A 17,987-nucleotide genomic window follows, 5' to 3' on the forward strand; every position below is an offset into this window, starting at 1 on the left:
GAGACTGCATGGAAAGTCCAGCCATGTGTCACGCAGACCAGAGTCAATGTAGAAGATCATCTGCTGTGACAGTCTCTTGGCTTGGCTTTGCATCTGCCTTAGTGCTGTCGAGACGAGTGTCTCTTGCAATATCAGGGGGAAAGAGCTCCGCTTCTGCCTAACTGATGCGTACTGTCTTGACACCCTTCACTTCACCGGACTGCTTAGGTCCTGCAGGGGTGGCCGGGTCCGGAGGATTAAAAACCGGGACACTAAGCTTGCATGAAACATTCATATTCCTGCCGTGCAAAATTTATGTGGATACTGCATTTTCGCAGATTCTGCTCTGCAGCAGCTAAAGGTTGCGAAACACTTTGCAGGTTCTGTTATAGTTAGCCTCGCGATAGCCCTGTGTAGTAGGCCTCTCAAGTGTTACGGGTCTTCATCCAAACTGAAACGGCATCATTTCCCTTTTTAGAACTCTTGGGGCATCTTGCAACTCTTCTTGCTTTCGTTAACCCAGAAAAATTGAAGGGTGAATCATCCTCCCCAATTTAAGACGAGCCTGAGATAATTGTGATGATTGTGCACATTTTTTAAAAAGGGACAGGCCTACATACATGTCAGCTTCCACACCAGAAGTCTGGCTGAACTGCAGCGGGAGAGAAATTATTTCAGCAAAAAAAGAGAAATTCCCCACTCGGCAGGCAGTGTTGATGCAGCCAACGCGATGCACAATTTCCCAAAGGGTTGCAAACGAAGAACATGGGAAGAGCATGGAGGATCAGGCTAGCAGCACATCTGGTCCAGCATCACGTTCTCACAGTGTCTGAACAGTTGCCTCTGGGGAAACCTGCAAGCAGGATTCGAGCACAAGACTCCTCCCCTCTCTTGTGGTTTCAGAAGCATTGCTGCCTCAGACTGTGGAGGCAGAGCATAGCCGTTGTATCTAGCAGCCCTCAATAGCCCTCTCCTCTCCATGCATTTTGAGAGGGACGTAGGTGGTGCTGTGGGTTAAACCACAGAGCCTAGGGCTTGCCGATCAGAAGGTCGGCGGTTCAAATCCCTGTGACGGGGTGAGCTCCTGTTGCTCGGTCCCTGCTCCTGCCAACCTAGCAGTTCGAAAGCACATCAAAAGTGCAAGTAGATAAATAGGTACCGCTCCAGCGGGAAGGTAAACGGCGTTTCCATGCGCTGCTCTGGTTCGCCAGAAGCGGCTTAGTCATTCTGGCCACATGACCCGGAAGCTGTACGCCGGCTCCCTTGGTCAATAAAGCGAGATGAGCGCCGCAACCCCAGAGTCGGTCACGACTGGACCTAATGGTCAGGGGTCCCTTTACCTTTATTCCATGCATTTATCTGATCCTCTTTTAAAGACATCCAGGTTGGTGGCCATTGCTGTGGGAGCTGCCACTGGTCCTGCTAGCTAGGGATGATGGGAGTTGTAGTTGAAAAACAGTCTGGAAAGCCCTGATCTTAGTGGAAGCTAAGCAGCAAGTAGAATGACTACCTAGATTCAGTTTTCGGTAGCCACTTGGCTGTGTGATGGAAGCCTCAGGGAGATGACAAACAGTCGGGACAGATTCAGATTCAGTCTGCCACAGAAGAGATGTGGCACTGGTGCCAGTCAATGCCAGTGGGCAGAGGAAGGAACAGGAGGCGGTGAAGCCCATGGCTGGCATAGGGTGTTAGAAGAGATGCAACATGATTCAAATTTGGTAGGGAACATTGGGTGGAATGGGATGCTGGGTGAGCTATGCCTTTGGCCTCATATATCGGGACACTTCTTAGGCACCTGTGAGGATGGCCTTGCAGGAGCAGCCATTTCAGAGAAGCCGTATTTGTATCAAGGAATTATTTTCACCGCCAAACTCATACTGCTGGAAGCTAACAGGGACAGATGCCCCCACGCCCTTGTAATGAGCAGTCCTGTGAAATGCTGGATATCTGTCAATACTTCCAGAGCTCCATTTGGGCAGCGAGGGACTACTCATTTATTCCTGAACGTTGTTAAGCAGAAACACATCCTGCTTTAGCTGTCTCCTTGGGCGCTGCTAAAGAAGCAAGGGCCAGTCAGCCAGGGTAGTTGTGGTCTGCACTGCGTGCCTTAATTGGAATGAACTGGACAGCTATAGCAAGACAACTGCATGACTTAGATTTTGCACAGGAATCCCCCCTCCCCGAATGTGGATGTTTAATATGTTTGTGGCAGAGTGTTTATGAATTTTGGTTAGGAGAATGGGCAGAGTGGATATTGCAGTACGTAATGGCAAGAGCAGGTCATAACCCAAGACCAATAATGAATGGGAAGAAAAATGCCACCCAGAGTCTTTCAGAGAGCTCCTCTGGTTTCCATGCATTTTTACAAAAATGCCCACCTTCTGACACATCTAAGTAAAAATTAAGCTGATGCAAATTTTATATACGTATATATACACACAAAACTCAACTGAAACATGTAATGGTATATCTGCTGTAGTCCAATGTCCTGCCTACCAGATCTGAGGTCCCCTTATTTGGGATTTTCTGGATGTGCACAAAGTCCCAATCTGCAGTCCTAGAAGCCTCTTGGTTACATCACACTCTGACCTAAGATCAGACTCTTGAGATGCGAGGGAGGGGGAGCCCCATGCCCTTTAGGCTGGGGTCAGGAGGAGCAAATTCACCAGACCCACCCACTGTCTGCCTGCCTGCATTTCAGGAGGAGTACAAGCCTGGCAAGGCCCTGGCCGAGGAGGAACTGAAGAATGCCATCAGCATCCACCACTCCTTGGCCACCCAAGCATCGGACTACAACAAGAGGCCCAACGTCTTCTACCTCAGAACGGCTGACTGGAGAGTCTTCCTCTTCCAGGCCCAGTAAGTTGATCGTCTTGGGGCCCATGTTGAAAGCCCTGGGCATCCAGACAAGAGGGGAGGGAGAGCAAGAAAGGGAAATGGCGTGCTGGGAAGTTGTCGCTCCCACACTGCCCCCTTTTCTCAGATTTTTCTCAGATTCCGCCTCTGTGAGCTTAACCAGAGCAGACCTTGCTTCAGATCTGCTCCAGTTGCCTCTGCTTTAATTTTTCCCTTCCTTAAAAGTGTCCCAGCCACTTACAATCTCCATCTCAATTTGGTTGCGTTTCTCCAGTCACAGAGTATGCTTTGGTTAGTTCAGCCCTGTCCTAGGCCTGTCCCTTGTTAAGACAAATACATACACACACACAAAACACTTTTTCCATTTTTTAATACAAAACCTGGAAGAAGCTGCGGTCCTAGTGCAAGGAAGGAAGGGGAACCTCATCTGTTGACTTTTGCATCTTCCTCCAGGAACACGGAGCAAATGAATTCCTGGATCACACGCATCAATGTGGTGGCAGCCATGTTCTCCGCACCCCCGTTCCCAGCTGCTATTGGGTCTCAGAAGAAGTTTAGCCGCCCGCTGTTGCCCAGCTCCACCACACGGCTGTCTCAGGTAAGCGGAGGACCAGGCCTCTGCCACCGAGAGGAATTGGAGAAAGACGACGTGGTAGGGTTGCAGGATCAAAGAGGCTTGTGGGCACCTTAAAGGCTAACAAAGGATGGAGCAGGAACTGCCATGTTTAGAAAGCAGCTCCCTTGAGGGGCAGGGATGTCATACACAGTCTACATAACTTTGTGGAGGGGGGGCAGATACTTCCAGAAGACAGCATAAGAAGGCACCAACTTAAGGATGGGTGGAAGTCATTGTACATGTTTAGCTCAGTGGGGGGGGATAGGGGTGCTGCAAAAACCCATGCCAGCAGCTTCTCAGCTTCTCTGAAAAGGGGTTATAATCAAATTTAAAAGAGCTGCGGTGCAGGGGAATGGAGGGAAAGGAAGTTAGATGGTGAGGCTGGACAGCTGAAGTCAAGGGAACTTCTTTCCTTCCTTTTCCCAGGAGGAGCAAGTAAAGAGTCACGAGGCCAAATTCAAAGCCATGGCAGCAGAGTTGCTTGAGCACCGCTCCTCCCTGCCGGAGAAGAAGGTCAAGGGCAAGGAGTACGAAGAGCTGAAGCAAAAGGAGGAGTACCTGATATTCGAGGTCAGTAAGGGAGCGGGCAGGTGCCCCCCGAATTTGCCACAGCCTGGTGGTGGAAGTTCTCGCAAGGGAAGCGCCACCTTTACAGCCAAATCAGTCCTATACTGGGGCTGCTCACCAGAGAGGTGACCCGGCACCAGGGACAGTCGTGCTTTGCAAGCCCTTCCTGGATCAGACCAAAGCCCACCAGGAAACCCACAGTCAAGGCAGAAATGTCCCAAGGCAGCTGACATTGGCAGGCAGAGCAGGGTGGAAGCCCAGCGTAGCGTTACGTGAACATTTCATCAACACGGGCTTCTGTTTGGGAAGGGAAACTCTCTCCTCTCCCTGAATCCCCCCAGCTTTCTGGAGCAGATTTGGGGAGAGCATAGGGGGCAGAGACCCATTGCACAAGCAGAAATCCTTGCATTGACATGATGGGTTATAGTTTAATCCTGCTCACAGTTCCTCTGTAGTTGGAGGTACATTCAGCAGCTGCTGAGACACCTGTAGCCCATTGTTCGAAACAAGCCAGGCACATTTTGCTACTGGCACAGGTTGAATTACGACTACATGGAGATTTCTGGGCCTGTGACCAGTTTTAAAACCTCTGCCTTAGTCCATACCATGTGTGTTTCTCCTCCTTGCATAACTGGGACAAGCAAACTGTGGTACGAGCAAGCTACAGTCGAGCAATGTAGTTGAGATCATAGAATCGTATCGTTGGAAGGGACCCCAAGACTCATCCATTCCAATCCCCCTGGCAAATAAACATTCCGCTGTGGCAACTGTAACCTTGGTTTAAGCTGCCATTTAGCGCTTAGCTTATATAGCTGAGTTTCTAACACTGCTATAGCCTTCCCCGTGTCTAATCACACTATTTAAAAACATTTTAATGTGTCTCTGTTGCCTATCCCATTGGATTTCTTAGGGTAATTATGCATTGTGTGTAAAACACCCTTGATTCTCCCAAACCAGCAGTTTGTGAATTTTTATCTCTTGCCCACCTTTTTTATAAACCTTCACATAGTAGTCTTTCTCCCATGTAAACTTACTAGCCCCAAATGTTTAGGTCTTTCTTGTAGGAAAGATGCTGAGACTCCTTTGATCTGTGCCTTCCCCTGCTCTACAATACCCTTTTTGAAATGGGGGATAAGAACCACACACAGTTATTTCAAAGGATGGGCAGGGCTCAAATCCCCACTCAGCCACTCACTGCCTCTCAGGGTTATTGTTGAGGGCAGAGAGCAGTCCAGCTCCTCCCTGGAGCAGAAATGGGATCTGAATAAACAGGCTTAATAAGGGGTGTGATGTGCAAAGGGGTTCCCCCCCAACCAGCTGCCTCTCACGTTTCCCTTCCCTGCAGAAAACGCGCTATGGGATCTACGCTACCCTGATGCGGGCCAAGCTGAAGACAGGCTCTGAGGACCTCACGGTGCTAGAGGCCGCCCTGTTTGAAACAGCAGCCGGCGCAGAGAACAGTGTCAAAAAGTCGCAGTCCATCCCTTCCCTGAGCCAGGAGCCGGTCGGCGGGGGGCCCAGGATCAAGCGCAGTAGCCGACAAGCTGCCAGCGGTCTGCAGAAGTCCTAGAAGGGTCAGGGGCCTGCCAGGAGGGTGCCGTGCCTGTCCTACAAACCTGCATGATTTCGTTCTCGGTGGCCGGGAGCCGCACCACAGAAGGCCCGAGGCTTCGCTGCGGGACAGAGCCTGTTATCCACTTCAGCCAGGAGGAGGGGCGACCACAGTTCCAGCGTGAGCAGCCTTCCTGGTCTCGTGCGTGAGTGAAGCGACCAAAAACCCTCGTGCGACAAAAACCACAGGGCTGTTTTCCAAACCACACACAGCGGCAAGAACCTTCCTTTTTCTCCCCACCCCCTGCGCCACCCCCATTTCTTGCAAAAGTGAGAAGGGGTGGAAAGGGCTGAATCCTGGCTGCCTCCACACTGCAACCCCACCCCACCCCACTTTTCCTTGCCCGTTTCTTACCGTTTTTGTGATAATATTTTACATTTTTTTAGTAACCCGGCAACACTGAATCACACTGGCGACAGATTAAAAAAAGACACTTGCTTCGTTTAAGCAGGGACCGTTTGGCCCAAAGCTCGGGGTGGCAAGGGCCCCGATCCCTCCTGCAGACACGACGCTTGCACTGGCTGCCTACAGGAGCACAAGCAACTCCTGCACGGATGCCCAATTTCTTCTTCACCACCAGCAGCTGTCCACCAGCACAAGCTGGGCCTCGAGTCACCCTGATACTTGTTCGGGGCTTGGGGGGGTTGCCCTTTGGCTTCAAGGGACCAGCACTTAACAGGGTAACCAGGGACAACGGATGCCTCCCGGGTGGCAGCCTGACAAAGCCATAGTAGGGGTGGGGAACCCCCCCAAGAGCACACCCCCTCTAATCCCTCCTCCCCCCCCTATGGAGATCACTGTGGACGATGAGCATGCTGGACTCTTTTTTGGCCTAGTTGATGTGGGGCTTAAACAATGCAGGGGCCAGAACTGAGTGGCCCATAGTCCTAGCCAGAATACATATAGATTAATCTCACAAGGGTGGGTGGAGGGTTCTGAAATTGCCAGGAGCATTTCCACCCCTCAGCCAGTGTTTCCTCAAACCTGGGTCCTGTCTGTTGCTAGAGATGATGGGAGTTGTATTCCAGCAACAGCCAGGGACCCAAGTTTAAGAAAACACGGCAACCCCCCCGGCTGCACACAGCCGGCCTGCTCCTTCTCACGTGTCACTTCAAAGGGCTTTAAGGCTGTGGCTCCAATACTTGCTTAAAACAGCAGGAGATGGGTTAAAGAAAGCCCCAGGTGACAGTCGGGGGGGGGGGGAATGGGACAAAAGCAAAAGGGAAATTCTGCAGACATAAAGAAGGGCAAAGTGGGGGGGGGCAGGGGACTGGCTGGCTGTTTCCAGCACTGACTCTCTGAATGTGTCCATTTTTTATTCTGCTCTTGAATTGACTGTAAAAAAACAAACCTAAAGAGCTCTGTACAGTTTCTTCCTTTAATTACCTAAGTAAAACTTATTCAAGCACCTTCATTGACCTGGTTCTCCCTGAGCCAAAAGCATCTTGACACTGCTGTCCTAAACCAACTACAACAGCTGCTCCTACCCAACTGAAAAAAGATAGCCAGAGGGGGCCACTGCCATGGCAGAAGGGCGGCCATTTTGTTTTTCAACACACTTGGGTCATATAAGGAGCAGGAAGCTGCCTGACCCTTGTGGACAGTAGGGATCCCACAGCTCTCGTTGGGATGCCCAACTGCCACCATCCCTGACCATTTGGCCGTGCTGCCTACTATGGCTGAGAGGAGCAAAGGTCAAGCAGCTCCTGGGTAACTAGTTACCTGGAGCAAGGCCATGGCCACAGGGAACAAGGCGCACCACTATTCAGACACATGAAATACTGTAGGGGCTGGAGAAAGCTAAACAGAAGAAGTAAAGACGCATGGTTGCTATGCATACACAAACAAAATGGACATACCTGGGGGGTGGGGGGGACCTGAAGAAAGACACCATGAAGGGCTGAGCTGGAGCGGGGAAAGGATCAGATGTAGCATGTGACAACAACAGTAGGGTTAAGGAAGGAAACAGACAAAACCAGGCAGCTATCAGGTGGAAGAGAATTCTACAAAGCTAATAGCAACACAGTGAAATACGTTTTAGGGCCCAAGAGCCCTCCAGCTAATTTGGGGCAGTTCTCTCTCTCTCTGCTGCCATTCTCCAAGAAACACAGCCCAAAAGGAGCTGCAGAGGGGTGGGAGGGAAATGGCTTTGCCAGCCGCCTTCCAACTTGTGCAACTCCCTGGATGCTACCCGGGGTTTATCAAGGTTAGAGACTGGAGAATGAAAAGAATCAGACAGGAACTAGAGCAAAGTCTATACAGAGTTCAAAATAAAGCAGCAAGCAAAAATAGAGGTGTGTCTGGAACAGCAGGATAAAAGGAGAAGCTGAAGAGTAGAGCGACAGCAGTAAGAGAACACAATGAAGGAAGGAAGTTCTGAAAACTTGGGAGGAGGGGTAGAGAATGGCGGTTCCAATTTTTACTCTGATGATTCGTAAAAGCAGTTCGAAAGGCTTACTGCATGGAACACAGGGCCATGTGGAAGAGGAGAGGTACTTGGAAAGGGCCAGATCATTCAACTAGCCCTTTTCTGGTAGTGAATCTTCCCTAACATTAATAAGCAAGGCTGGCAGAAAAGTGGCACATATATAAACCGCTCTGCTTTGGAAGAAAGGCTGGCTTCTGAGCATCATCCCTGCAAGAGAGAACTCTGCTCTTGAATGCCAGAAGCCACAGCAACACACCAATCCAGATTCTTACTGCCCAACAGCCACTTGTCTGTCACTTGCTGGGGTCCTGACTAAGCTCTCCTCCTCAAGAACCATCTGCAGCCTAGACAAAACCTTGCAGCAGAAACTCTGGCCAAGAGGGAAATAAAGCTCAACCACAAACCTGGGTTCAAACAGCACACTAAAACCTTGGCTAAACTGCCACGTTGCACTAAGCTAAAATGGACCGAGGAGGCAAACAGCGCCACTCTCCTCCTCTGAAACCAGCATGCTCACAATGGTTTGACTTAGTCTTACATATAAACACAGCCTGTGATAAGCTAACAGAACATTTTCTTAACAGCCTAAAACAGCATTCACTAACCTTATGCTCTCTAGATTCTTTTGGACCACACTGGGGTTGATTGGAGAGATAGTCCAAAACGTCTGGAGGACACCTGGAAGGCAAAGGGTCTAGAAAATTGCATTAATCAGCATAGAATCGTAAAGTTGGAAGGGACCCAAGGGTCATCTAGTCCAACCCTCTGCAAATTGCAGGAGTCTCAGCTAAAGCATCAATGATGAATGTACTTTTGATGCAGACATAATCACCCTGGGATTTTTATTTATTTAAAAAAATTATCCACAAAGCACAAGTCTGTTCTCTATGACAGAAGTCTTTTGAAAACTACAAAGGCTTAGAAATTGGAGTGCGGTTGTGGCAGAACTTGTCAGTCATCCACTCGATACTTTTGTCCTCTGATGCGCCGGTTTCCTTCTTCTATCGAAAGGGCCAAGTTCTCCTGAAAAGGCCTCTTTGCTGTGTACATGCAAATTTGCATCATTTATTCCCTTAACAGAACTGGGGGGGGGGGGGGGTTCTGAGCCAAGGTTGGAATCTTCAGCTCAGAAGACCCCCCCCCCAACAAACCAGCATGGATTCCTAACTGCAAATCTTTACATCAAAGTTTTAGCTACTCAACATTGCAAGAGCTCTCCCCGCTCACACACCTCTGACTAGGAAGCACAACTGTCAGCAGCTACCAACGGCCAGAACATCCTTCTTGCTTCACTTGTCGAAACTGCTTACTGACATTGAATGGCATTCTTTGTCACTTGAAAACAATGTGCAGACTGGACACCTGCTGATAGGCAATTGTTAAAATTGCATGTTAGCAAATTTTCCAAGATGAGCCATTACGTAAGGGTTTGCTCAAATCCAAATTAGATCGTAGGACTAAGCAACAAATTTGTTCACAAGGTTCTGAAAGGGCTGTTACCCTGCTTCGCATGACACGAGGGTTGTGCCAAACGTAGGGTTTCTTTCGTCTGAACGCATTTTGGGGGTTCTGCCCCAAATTACCAAGCCACAGGTGAAAATTCAGTTCTGTAGAGCCATTAATTCCCAAGGAGAAGACAGGCACCTGAATCACTAGGACTATAAAAAGGCACTAAAAGGGGACCAATTTGTGGGGCAGTCCAGGAGCTCAGGAGTAAACAGCATCCATTGTCCAACGAAACCTAACCCATCACAGGTGACATGGCTGATGCCGGGGAGCAAGGTTGTCTCAGGAAGAGCAGAAGACCCAAAGTCCTGATCAGGCTTGGAATCAGAATTGGATAAAAGGCACCAGGACAAAACAACTGCTTATCCCCATCTCCCACATTTGGTGAAGGTCTGGTGAATGCAAGGCGGGCTGAGCTAACTGCAACAGTCCTTCCTACATTGTGCAGACCAGCCGTGAAAATCAGAGCTGCGCCGAGCTCTGCACGGCCTTCCCAGCTCCTGATGCCCAAGTCCTGGGTCCAAGAGGCACATGTCCGAGATCACCCCTCCCCCAGCGAGGCTCCGGCTTCTCTCGTATCAGTGCACTTGCTCCTGCTGGCTGTGAGGCAAGAAAGGTGGGACTTCCAGCGAGGAGGCTGGTGGAAGCTTCCCAGGCAGGGCTGCTGGCTCCTCTTCCACGGACTGGCTCCCATAGGCGCTATCTTCCTTCAGCTCTGAGAGAGGCAGACAGAGATAGCCGTCAGCAAGTTATCCGATGCAGTCTTCCTGTCCCTGCAACCCCAGCTCTAACGTTCCGTATCTGTACCTGTATTCTGCAGCTTGACGAACGTCTCTGGTCTCTGCAGTAACTTCACTCCCTCCGTCAGTCCCATGGAGTCAAGCGCTTCCAGCAGACCCTTGAGGCTGCCGCCAGCAAGCTGGGGGGGAAGAGAGAGAAACATAGAGGGTTCAGAGGGGACCTGCTAGGAATCAGTGACAGAGGAGAGGGGAAGGGCAAGGGACAGAGAAGGATCTACTAACCTCGTAGCTCAGAAGAAGTCTTCTGCTGGGCGACTCTGCTCCTCTGTAGGTCTCCACCAGGCTGCAGAGGCCCAGTCTCTTGGCTAGCTCTGCCCAGTCTGCCCCTTGGCAGTCATGGTTCAGAAGCTTCTCTAGACTCTGGAGGGTGTCGCTATTCAGAGACAGGACGCTTCCTGGAGGAGAGAAATCAGAGACAGAGGATGACAGGCGATTGCTTCTCTGCACAAAGGTGCCAGTCTCTGCCCCGAAAGCCATTGACTCCTCCCCACACCCAAGCAGGAAAGCAGCACCAATGGCCCCCGCTAAAGAAGAATGGATAAGTAAATAGGTTGAATCAGCAAAGCTAACAGCTAAAATAAGAGAACTTAGTGACAATTGTTTTTCTTGAAGAATGAAAGCCCTTTTCAGATAATTTGAAGAAAGACTACAACAGGACGAATCCGCGAGCAGGTTTTGAACTGTGAGCGACGTAACAACTAAAGATTATTGTGTTACGACTATGTTAAATAAGAGGGGAGGGCAGGGTTCAGCGGGGGGGTAAGAAAAACATCACGGAAAATGGGGTGGGAAGTCAGTAACATAAAAGAAAAGATGTTTTAATATGTATTGGAATTTTATGTGTATGGATGGCCAAAACCCCCGAGTCCAAATCTGAAACGATGCACAGGGGTTATTTCTCAGCGGGACCCCAAGCGGAACAGAAGCGTTCACTCACCTTGCCTGGAAGCAGGAGTCTCGGCAGACTGCTCCCTTTCTGGGTTCTGCAGCAAGGCTTGCTGCAGTATCTCCCGCACCTGGAAGGAAAGAAGTCTTGGTTACCTCTAACTGTCCCCAAAGCAGGTTATATCAGGAGAGATAAAAGAGAGTTTCTTCTACTGAGTGCATGGGGATGGGGCCCGTCCCATCACAAAACATGGGGTGCAAAGGGGTACACAGAGAGCCACAATTATGATCAGAGGTGGGCGATGATCCAAACTGCCTTAGTTGCAGGACGCTCTATAGACCAGAGGTGGACAATGTAGCTCACAACACCTGGGAGGGTAACACAACAAGCCTCAGCCGACAGCCAGGAATGATGGGAGCTGCGGTCCAGAAGAGGCTGGTCCAGAACAGGGTTTCCCAAACTTGAGTCCCCAGCTGCTGTTGGACTACAACTCCCATCATCCCTGGCCACTGGTACTGCTAGATGGGGATGATGCGAGTTGTAGTCCAACAACAGCTGGAAGAAGAAGAGGAGTTTGGATTTGATATCCTGCTTTATCACTACTCTAAGGAGTCTCAAAGCAGCTAACAATCTCCTTTCCCTTCCTCCCCCACAACCAACACTCAGCTGGAGACCCAAGTTTGGGGAAAGTCTGGCCTATAACATTGCATACGTTACAACTAGGAATGGCTCTACTGCAGCAAGGGTCCAATCTGAACCTCCCCCCAAAACTTTACATACCTTCTGGCTCGAAGTCAAGTCCAATGGCGTGTGCCCCCGCCCCTGCTTCTCAGGCCATTTGCTCTTCAGCTCAGCCACGCTGTCTGCACCCGGCTCCACCAGGGCCTCTCCCAGCTCCATGACCCATTCCTCCTCCTCTTCCTGCTCCAACTCCACATCGCTGCCTGGGTTAGACGAGGGGGCCGAGATGGGCTCGTCGTTCTCACACAGGACATCTGCCCCTGGGGAGTTCAATAGGGAGTTCAGCTGGCATAATGCTTCAAACAGGACAAAGTATATCAGGGGGTTTATCGGGCAGCTCCATTTGTGACTGATCTGCGCCTTGTTCTGGAATTTTAGGGCCAGATTCAACAAACCCTTTCTGCTACTGGAAGCCAGTGCAAGGACTCCCAACTAGTGCAACAGGCTTTCCCCCATCTCTTCCCCCAAATCCACTGGAGGCACAGAAACGCCCCCAGAACAGCACATGGGTAGAGGAGATGAGAGATTGTCCCATTAGCCCAAGCCTTTCTGCTTGTCAGTGCTGAATTCCAATCTTTCACTGTACCAGTTTGTTGCCCACCCTCTCCTTCCCCCAAACTTTTAAAAGTCTGGGATATTTATTCAATGTCATCTTCCGTTTGAAATCAACTACATAGCACATTCCCCCCCACCCCAGTCTAACTAATGCAACATTTCTTGTCTAGACTGCACCCAAAAATAAGTGGACAAGACAGAGAGACCTTAGAACTGAGCAACTGAGCACGGGCTCCTCTCCTGAGGAATGGACTGGGTCCCAAGATCCCCACCTCCCATCCCAGGAAGAACTGCTCCCTCTTGAGTGAGTAAAGTTATGGCTGCAGATGACCCAGGTCATCTGCTGGATGGACCCTCAACGTGTTTGCTGTTTTGGGAAGCACTTAATACAAACGGATATGCAAAGCAATAGGAGGGTTATTTGCTGTTAAGTAACTGAGGTATAAACCACAGAGCCTAGGGCTTGCCGATCAGAAGGTCGGCGGTTCGAATCCCCATGACGGGGTGAGCTCCCGTTGCTCGGTCCCTGCTCCTGCCAACCTAGCAGTTCAAAAGCACGTCAAGTGCAAGTAGATAAATAGGTACCACTCCGGTGGGAAGGTAAATGGCATTTCTGTGCGCTGCTCTGGTTCACCAGAAGCGGCTTAGTCATGCTGGTCACATGACCCTGAAGCTGCCTGCAGACAAACGCCAGCTCCCCCGGCCTATAGAGTGAGATGAGAACTGCAACCCCTGAGTTGTCCGCAACTGGACTCAATGGATCAGGGGTACCTTTAACTATGAGTGGAAATAAGTGTCTGGCATCAAGTGGAAATAAATACCTAGTAGGAAGTCAGATGACTTTCGGTCAATGCAAAGTTTCAGCTCTTCTTAAACCAGAATGGTGAGAATAGAACGTGGGCAGCCCCCCAGCTCCCAGAGGAATCCTTGAGCCCTACTGAGTCCCAGGGACCCTGGAGAGATGATTTACCTGCTTTGATCAGCATCCTGGTGAGGATGGGGGAGCCCATGCCTGCTGCCAGGTGAAGAGGCGTATTGCCAGCCGACGTCTGGGCATTCACATCAGCTCCCAGCTGGACAGAGAAAGGGCATCGGATTAAAGGCTGGCAAGTGTTCTCAGAAAAGAGCCACCCTTTCCCACATACATGAAGGAGGATGGGGAAGCCATTACTGCACACAGCCAAACCCCGCATACCTTCTTCAACAGGTACGTCGCCAGGTTAAGGTTCTCCATCTCCACAGCAAGATGCAAAGGGCTCCGGCCGCTCTGCCGCTCGGCTGCGTTCACATCCGCTCCCTTCTCGACAAGCAGCTCGATGCAGGCCGGGTTCTTGCACTTCACAGCGAGGTGCACAGGGAAAAGGCCTAAGAAAGGAGCAAAGGTTGGTGGGACTGAAGCACCAAAAAGCTTCCTTTGACTGGGAAACCCCTCTAGGGACAGCACTAAGGCTGTGCAATAAAATCGTTTTATTATTGAATTTGAATACAGGTATTGAAATAAGTGTTTCAGCTAGGCAATATGCACCCGTGAATAAAAGGTAGAGACATAACAGCTTCCCGGGGATAGCTCAATACTTTGTAGATAATTTGCAGGCACTGATGTCTCCAGCTTTGTTAAGCTCTCTCCCTCCTAACCAATAAGAAAGAAGATAAGCCCTCACACAAACCAACAAACTCTTTCAGCTTCCAGTTATCTTTCCACTTAGAGCTCAGCTAATTATGCAGAGCCTGCTAACAATTCAGGAGCAACCCAAGAGGCGAAGTAAACAACTGGAAAGCACTTCTTTCTTCCCTCACCAGTGAAAAGAAGAGGGGGAAGAGTATTTTCAGGCGGTGATTATGTTGTTGCTCCCCCCTAAATAGCTTCCCTCCATATTAAAAAGGGTGTTTTTTAATTTAAATGAGACTATCTTTTTGCTTAAGGGACGCGGGTGGCGCTGTGGGTTAAACCACAGAGCCTAGGACTTGCCAATCAGAAGGTCGGTTCACCAGAAGCAGCTTAGTCATGCTGGCCACATGACATGGAAGCTGTACGCCGGCTCCCTCGGCCAATAAAGCGAGATGAGCGCCGCAACCCCAGAGTCGACCACGACTGGACCTAATTGTCAGGGGTCCCTTTACCTTTATCCTTTTGCTTGCATGCTTGCTTGCCCTCCCTCCCTTCCTTTGATTAAAAAAAAGATAAATTGGTGGGATAGGGGAGTCCTTCTGTGTCAGGGGGAAATGGAGGGGAGAAGATTTAGCTAGCTGCCTTATGCTGAAATGGGAGGTTGGGTACTATGCGAGAATGACGGGGAGGCTGTTTTTCAGTAAACAGTGAAAGCAAATGTGTGTCTACTCACAAACAAGCCCTACTGAATTCAATGGGGCTTACTCCCAGGGAAGTAGAAAAAGAAAGTTTAGTTGAACTTATGCATGCACAGATTCCACTTAGACCTCTGGGTGGGGAAGCAGATGCAACTTGACTAGTAAATCACTTGAAAATATATTAAATGTAATATATGGAAGTTTATCTAATATTTTTATTTGATCTACTACTTTACATTTTAAGGCCCTCCACTGCTGCAGGGAGCCTCGTCAAGGCCCTCCATCGCTGTGGGGAGGTACGGCAGGATTCTCTGCCCCCGCAGGGAGGCCCAGCAGGGCTCTCTGCCACCGCAGATATATGCCATATTTTTTGCTCTGTAAGACTCAGTTTTTCCCTCCCTAAAAAGTAAGGGGAAATGTGTCTGGGATTCAGAATATTTTTTTTCTTGTTTTCCTCCTCCAAAAACTAGGTGCGTCTTATGGTCTGGTTCATCTTATAGAGCGAAAAAGACGGTATATCAAAATATCATGATATTTAGCTGGTGATATATTCTGATGTTGAAAACCAGATATCGCCCATCCCTAGACAGCACACCTCCTGCAGATTATCCACTGCCCTCCCCTCTTGTTTCGAGACATTCACTCTGAAACCAGCCAGCCAGCTCTCACCTGCCTGAGCCTCCAAAACTATCCCTCCGCTTACCATAATAATTAGGTGTTTCCAGGAGCTGGAGGGTGTGGGAGCCGAGGTGACAGAGGAGGGTCTTCAGCATCTCTTCATCCCCCAGCTGCAGCGCCAGGTGCACTACGGAGTTGCCATAGCGATCCAGCAGAGTGGGGTCCGCACCAGCCTGCAGCAAGAACCCAGCCACCCTGGGCTGGCGGGTGATCACAGCCAGGTGCAAAGGTGTCTGCGAAGAAAATGGGGAGACAGGTCTAATTCTAGCCAAAGAACAGGGCAAGGAATCAAGGTGTTTGTCCTAAGTGCAGAGGCCAGAGAAACTTCCTTCGCACCTTCGCCATAGCTGTCAAGTGTCCCTTATTTGGCGGGACAGTCCCTTATCCCAGCGCCATGTCCCGCTGCTGTCCCTTATTGATGATGTCCCTTAAATTTCCCGGGTTTCAAAGGAAGCAGCTCCTCTCCCTCCCTCCCTGCCGGCCAGGGAGGAGGGAGGCTCCAACTGCAGCAGCATCTTCGTAGCTTGGACTTCGTTTTGCGCGAAAAGTGGTTGCTGCTTGTAGTTATTTAATTGCAGTGCTTCATCAGCTGGTGTGTTGAGCAGCAACCTCTGGAAATGAAGGGCTAAAAACCAGCACTGCTCTCCAAAATTATCTGGTCCCTTTTAACTTCGCATTTCAGCTAGTTGACTAAAATCCCTTATTTTGGCTGTTGATCCCTTATTTTCGAGGCTGCTGGTCCCTCATTTTCAAATCTGTAAGTTGACAGCTACGCCCTTCACATCTAAGCAACGTTCTGGGGTGGCCACTTTCTCTCCACTCCCACCTGAGTAACAGAGGAGAAGGAGGCACTTCCTCGTACAAGACTCAATCATCTACCTGCGCAAGCAACGATCAGACAGGCATACTCTATGTGGATTCATAACTGGTTCAAGGAAACTAGGACCACTCCTCGCTGCTGCCCTCAAACTAAGCAGGGGAGGCTGACACAGTGCCTCCACCCAGATGTTCTTGGATTTTAACTCCTACTAGCAGGGCGGCCCATGGAGAGGAATAGAAGTAGTTGCAGCCCAGCAACAGCTGGAGGCGCCATATTGGCCAGAGCCAAAGTGAACAGGAAGTTGACAAGGAAGAATCCCAGCAGACAAGGGAAAAGTTGGGACCAGCTCATTTTCTTAACTCGTTATGGGGTTACGTTCCAACGCCATGGGGTCTGCTTTCAGCAGCTCTTTTTTTAAAAAAAATAATATTTATTAACAGTTTAAAGACTATAAAAGAGAGGAAAAGAATTCAACAAAACAATACAATACAAAAACACTACATTACACTAACACTAAAACATTGAATTAACAACACAAAACAAACAGAATTTAAGACACATCCAATAATTTCAGTATCTTATCTTTCATTCACTTGTTTCCACGACCTCCTCGCACCTCCCTTTTTGTCTTCCACTTCAATTAACTGTTTCAGCAAATCCTTTCCATCTTCCTCTGTTTCTGTCCTGTAATTTATCTTAGCTTATTCTAACCTTATTTTTTCCCTTTAATACATTAAAGATCTATTTGTACTTAATTCCTTATAACATTTCTGCTAAAGCCATATACCTTCATTCCAACATTTTTCTAACATTCATTAATTTTACAGTATTTCTGTAAATAATCTTTAAATTTTTTCCAGTCTTCTTCCACCGACTCTTCTCCCTGGTCTCGGATTCTGCCAGCAGCAGCTCTTTTATACAGTGGTACCTCGGTTGTCAAACTCTTTGGAAGTAGAATGCTTCGGCTTTTGAACACCAACAACCCAGAAGTGAATGATTCTGTTTTCGAACGCGCCTTGGAAGTCGAGTGACTTCCGAGGCGTGTTTCTCCATTTTTTCAATGGATTTTGCAGACCACTCATTGTGCCTCGGTTGTTGAACGTTTTGGAAGTCGAACGGTCTTCCGGAATGGATTACATTTGAGAACCGAGGTACTACTCTGTGTGTGTGTGTGTGTGTGTGTGTGTGTGTTTCCGCACATTTCACAAAAAATTCCAATACGTAATTATTTTTTCTTTAGTTTTGTCAACTTCCCATCCCATTTTCTGTGTTCTTTTTTTAAAAAAAATCTGTCCCATTGCTGCACTCTTCGCTCTTCTATATCATGACCATAAAACAAAAATCTCTCATTTTTTCTGTTGTCGTAGTTCAAATCCTGCTCACATCTTCATCACATTATAACGTTTCTTTAAATGGTGCAAAAAAGGGCTTCCAATTCTTCTATAAAACGGTCATCATTAAGTTCTCTTGTTTTAGCTGCTAGTTTTGGTGATTCGGCATCGTCCAGCAGCAGCTCCTTCTTAAGACAAAGCCAAGGAGGAGTCTGTGCAAGGCCATCACAGCTCACCAAGAGCAAAGGCATGTCAGGATTAGAACTTGGAAGGATGGGTGGATTTAGTGAAGAGAAGGTGTGGAG

At 49.1% G+C, this 17,987-nt stretch overlaps 2 protein-coding genes across 3 annotated transcripts in view; one reads left to right on the forward strand and one right to left on the reverse strand.

The window, feature by feature from the left end:
- Positions 1 to 7,044, forward strand: part of PSD (pleckstrin and Sec7 domain containing) — a 105,712-nt gene extending 98,668 nt beyond the window's left edge. For both annotated transcript variants that reach the window (XM_053387964.1, XM_053387965.1), the window contains exons 13-16: positions 2,681 to 2,838; positions 3,289 to 3,433; positions 3,878 to 4,021; positions 5,364 to 7,044. In XM_053387964.1, coding sequence (XP_053243939.1) covers positions 2,681 to 2,838; positions 3,289 to 3,433; positions 3,878 to 4,021; positions 5,364 to 5,588 — 672 coding nt within the window. In that variant the 3' untranslated portion in view covers positions 5,589 to 7,044. The remainder of the gene's footprint in view (positions 1 to 2,680; positions 2,839 to 3,288; positions 3,434 to 3,877; positions 4,022 to 5,363) is intronic.
- Positions 7,045 to 8,883: 1,839 nt separating this feature from the next.
- Positions 8,884 to 17,987, reverse strand: part of NFKB2 (nuclear factor kappa B subunit 2) — a 41,891-nt gene continuing 32,787 nt past the window's right edge. The window contains exons 16-23 of the mRNA XM_053387966.1: positions 15,557 to 15,764; positions 13,742 to 13,911; positions 13,517 to 13,619; positions 12,031 to 12,251; positions 11,302 to 11,380; positions 10,587 to 10,759; positions 10,372 to 10,483; positions 8,884 to 10,279 (exon numbers count right to left, since the gene is read on the reverse strand). Of these exons, the coding sequence (XP_053243941.1) occupies positions 10,143 to 10,279; positions 10,372 to 10,483; positions 10,587 to 10,759; positions 11,302 to 11,380; positions 12,031 to 12,251; positions 13,517 to 13,619; positions 13,742 to 13,911; positions 15,557 to 15,764 (1,203 nt within the window). The 3' untranslated portion in view covers positions 8,884 to 10,142. The remainder of the gene's footprint in view (positions 10,280 to 10,371; positions 10,484 to 10,586; positions 10,760 to 11,301; positions 11,381 to 12,030; positions 12,252 to 13,516; positions 13,620 to 13,741; positions 13,912 to 15,556; positions 15,765 to 17,987) is intronic.

The sequence above is a fragment of the Podarcis raffonei genome, chromosome 5 (assembly GCF_027172205.1).
Source record: "Podarcis raffonei isolate rPodRaf1 chromosome 5, rPodRaf1.pri, whole genome shotgun sequence".
NCBI lineage: Eukaryota > Metazoa > Chordata > Lepidosauria > Squamata > Lacertidae > Podarcis > Podarcis raffonei.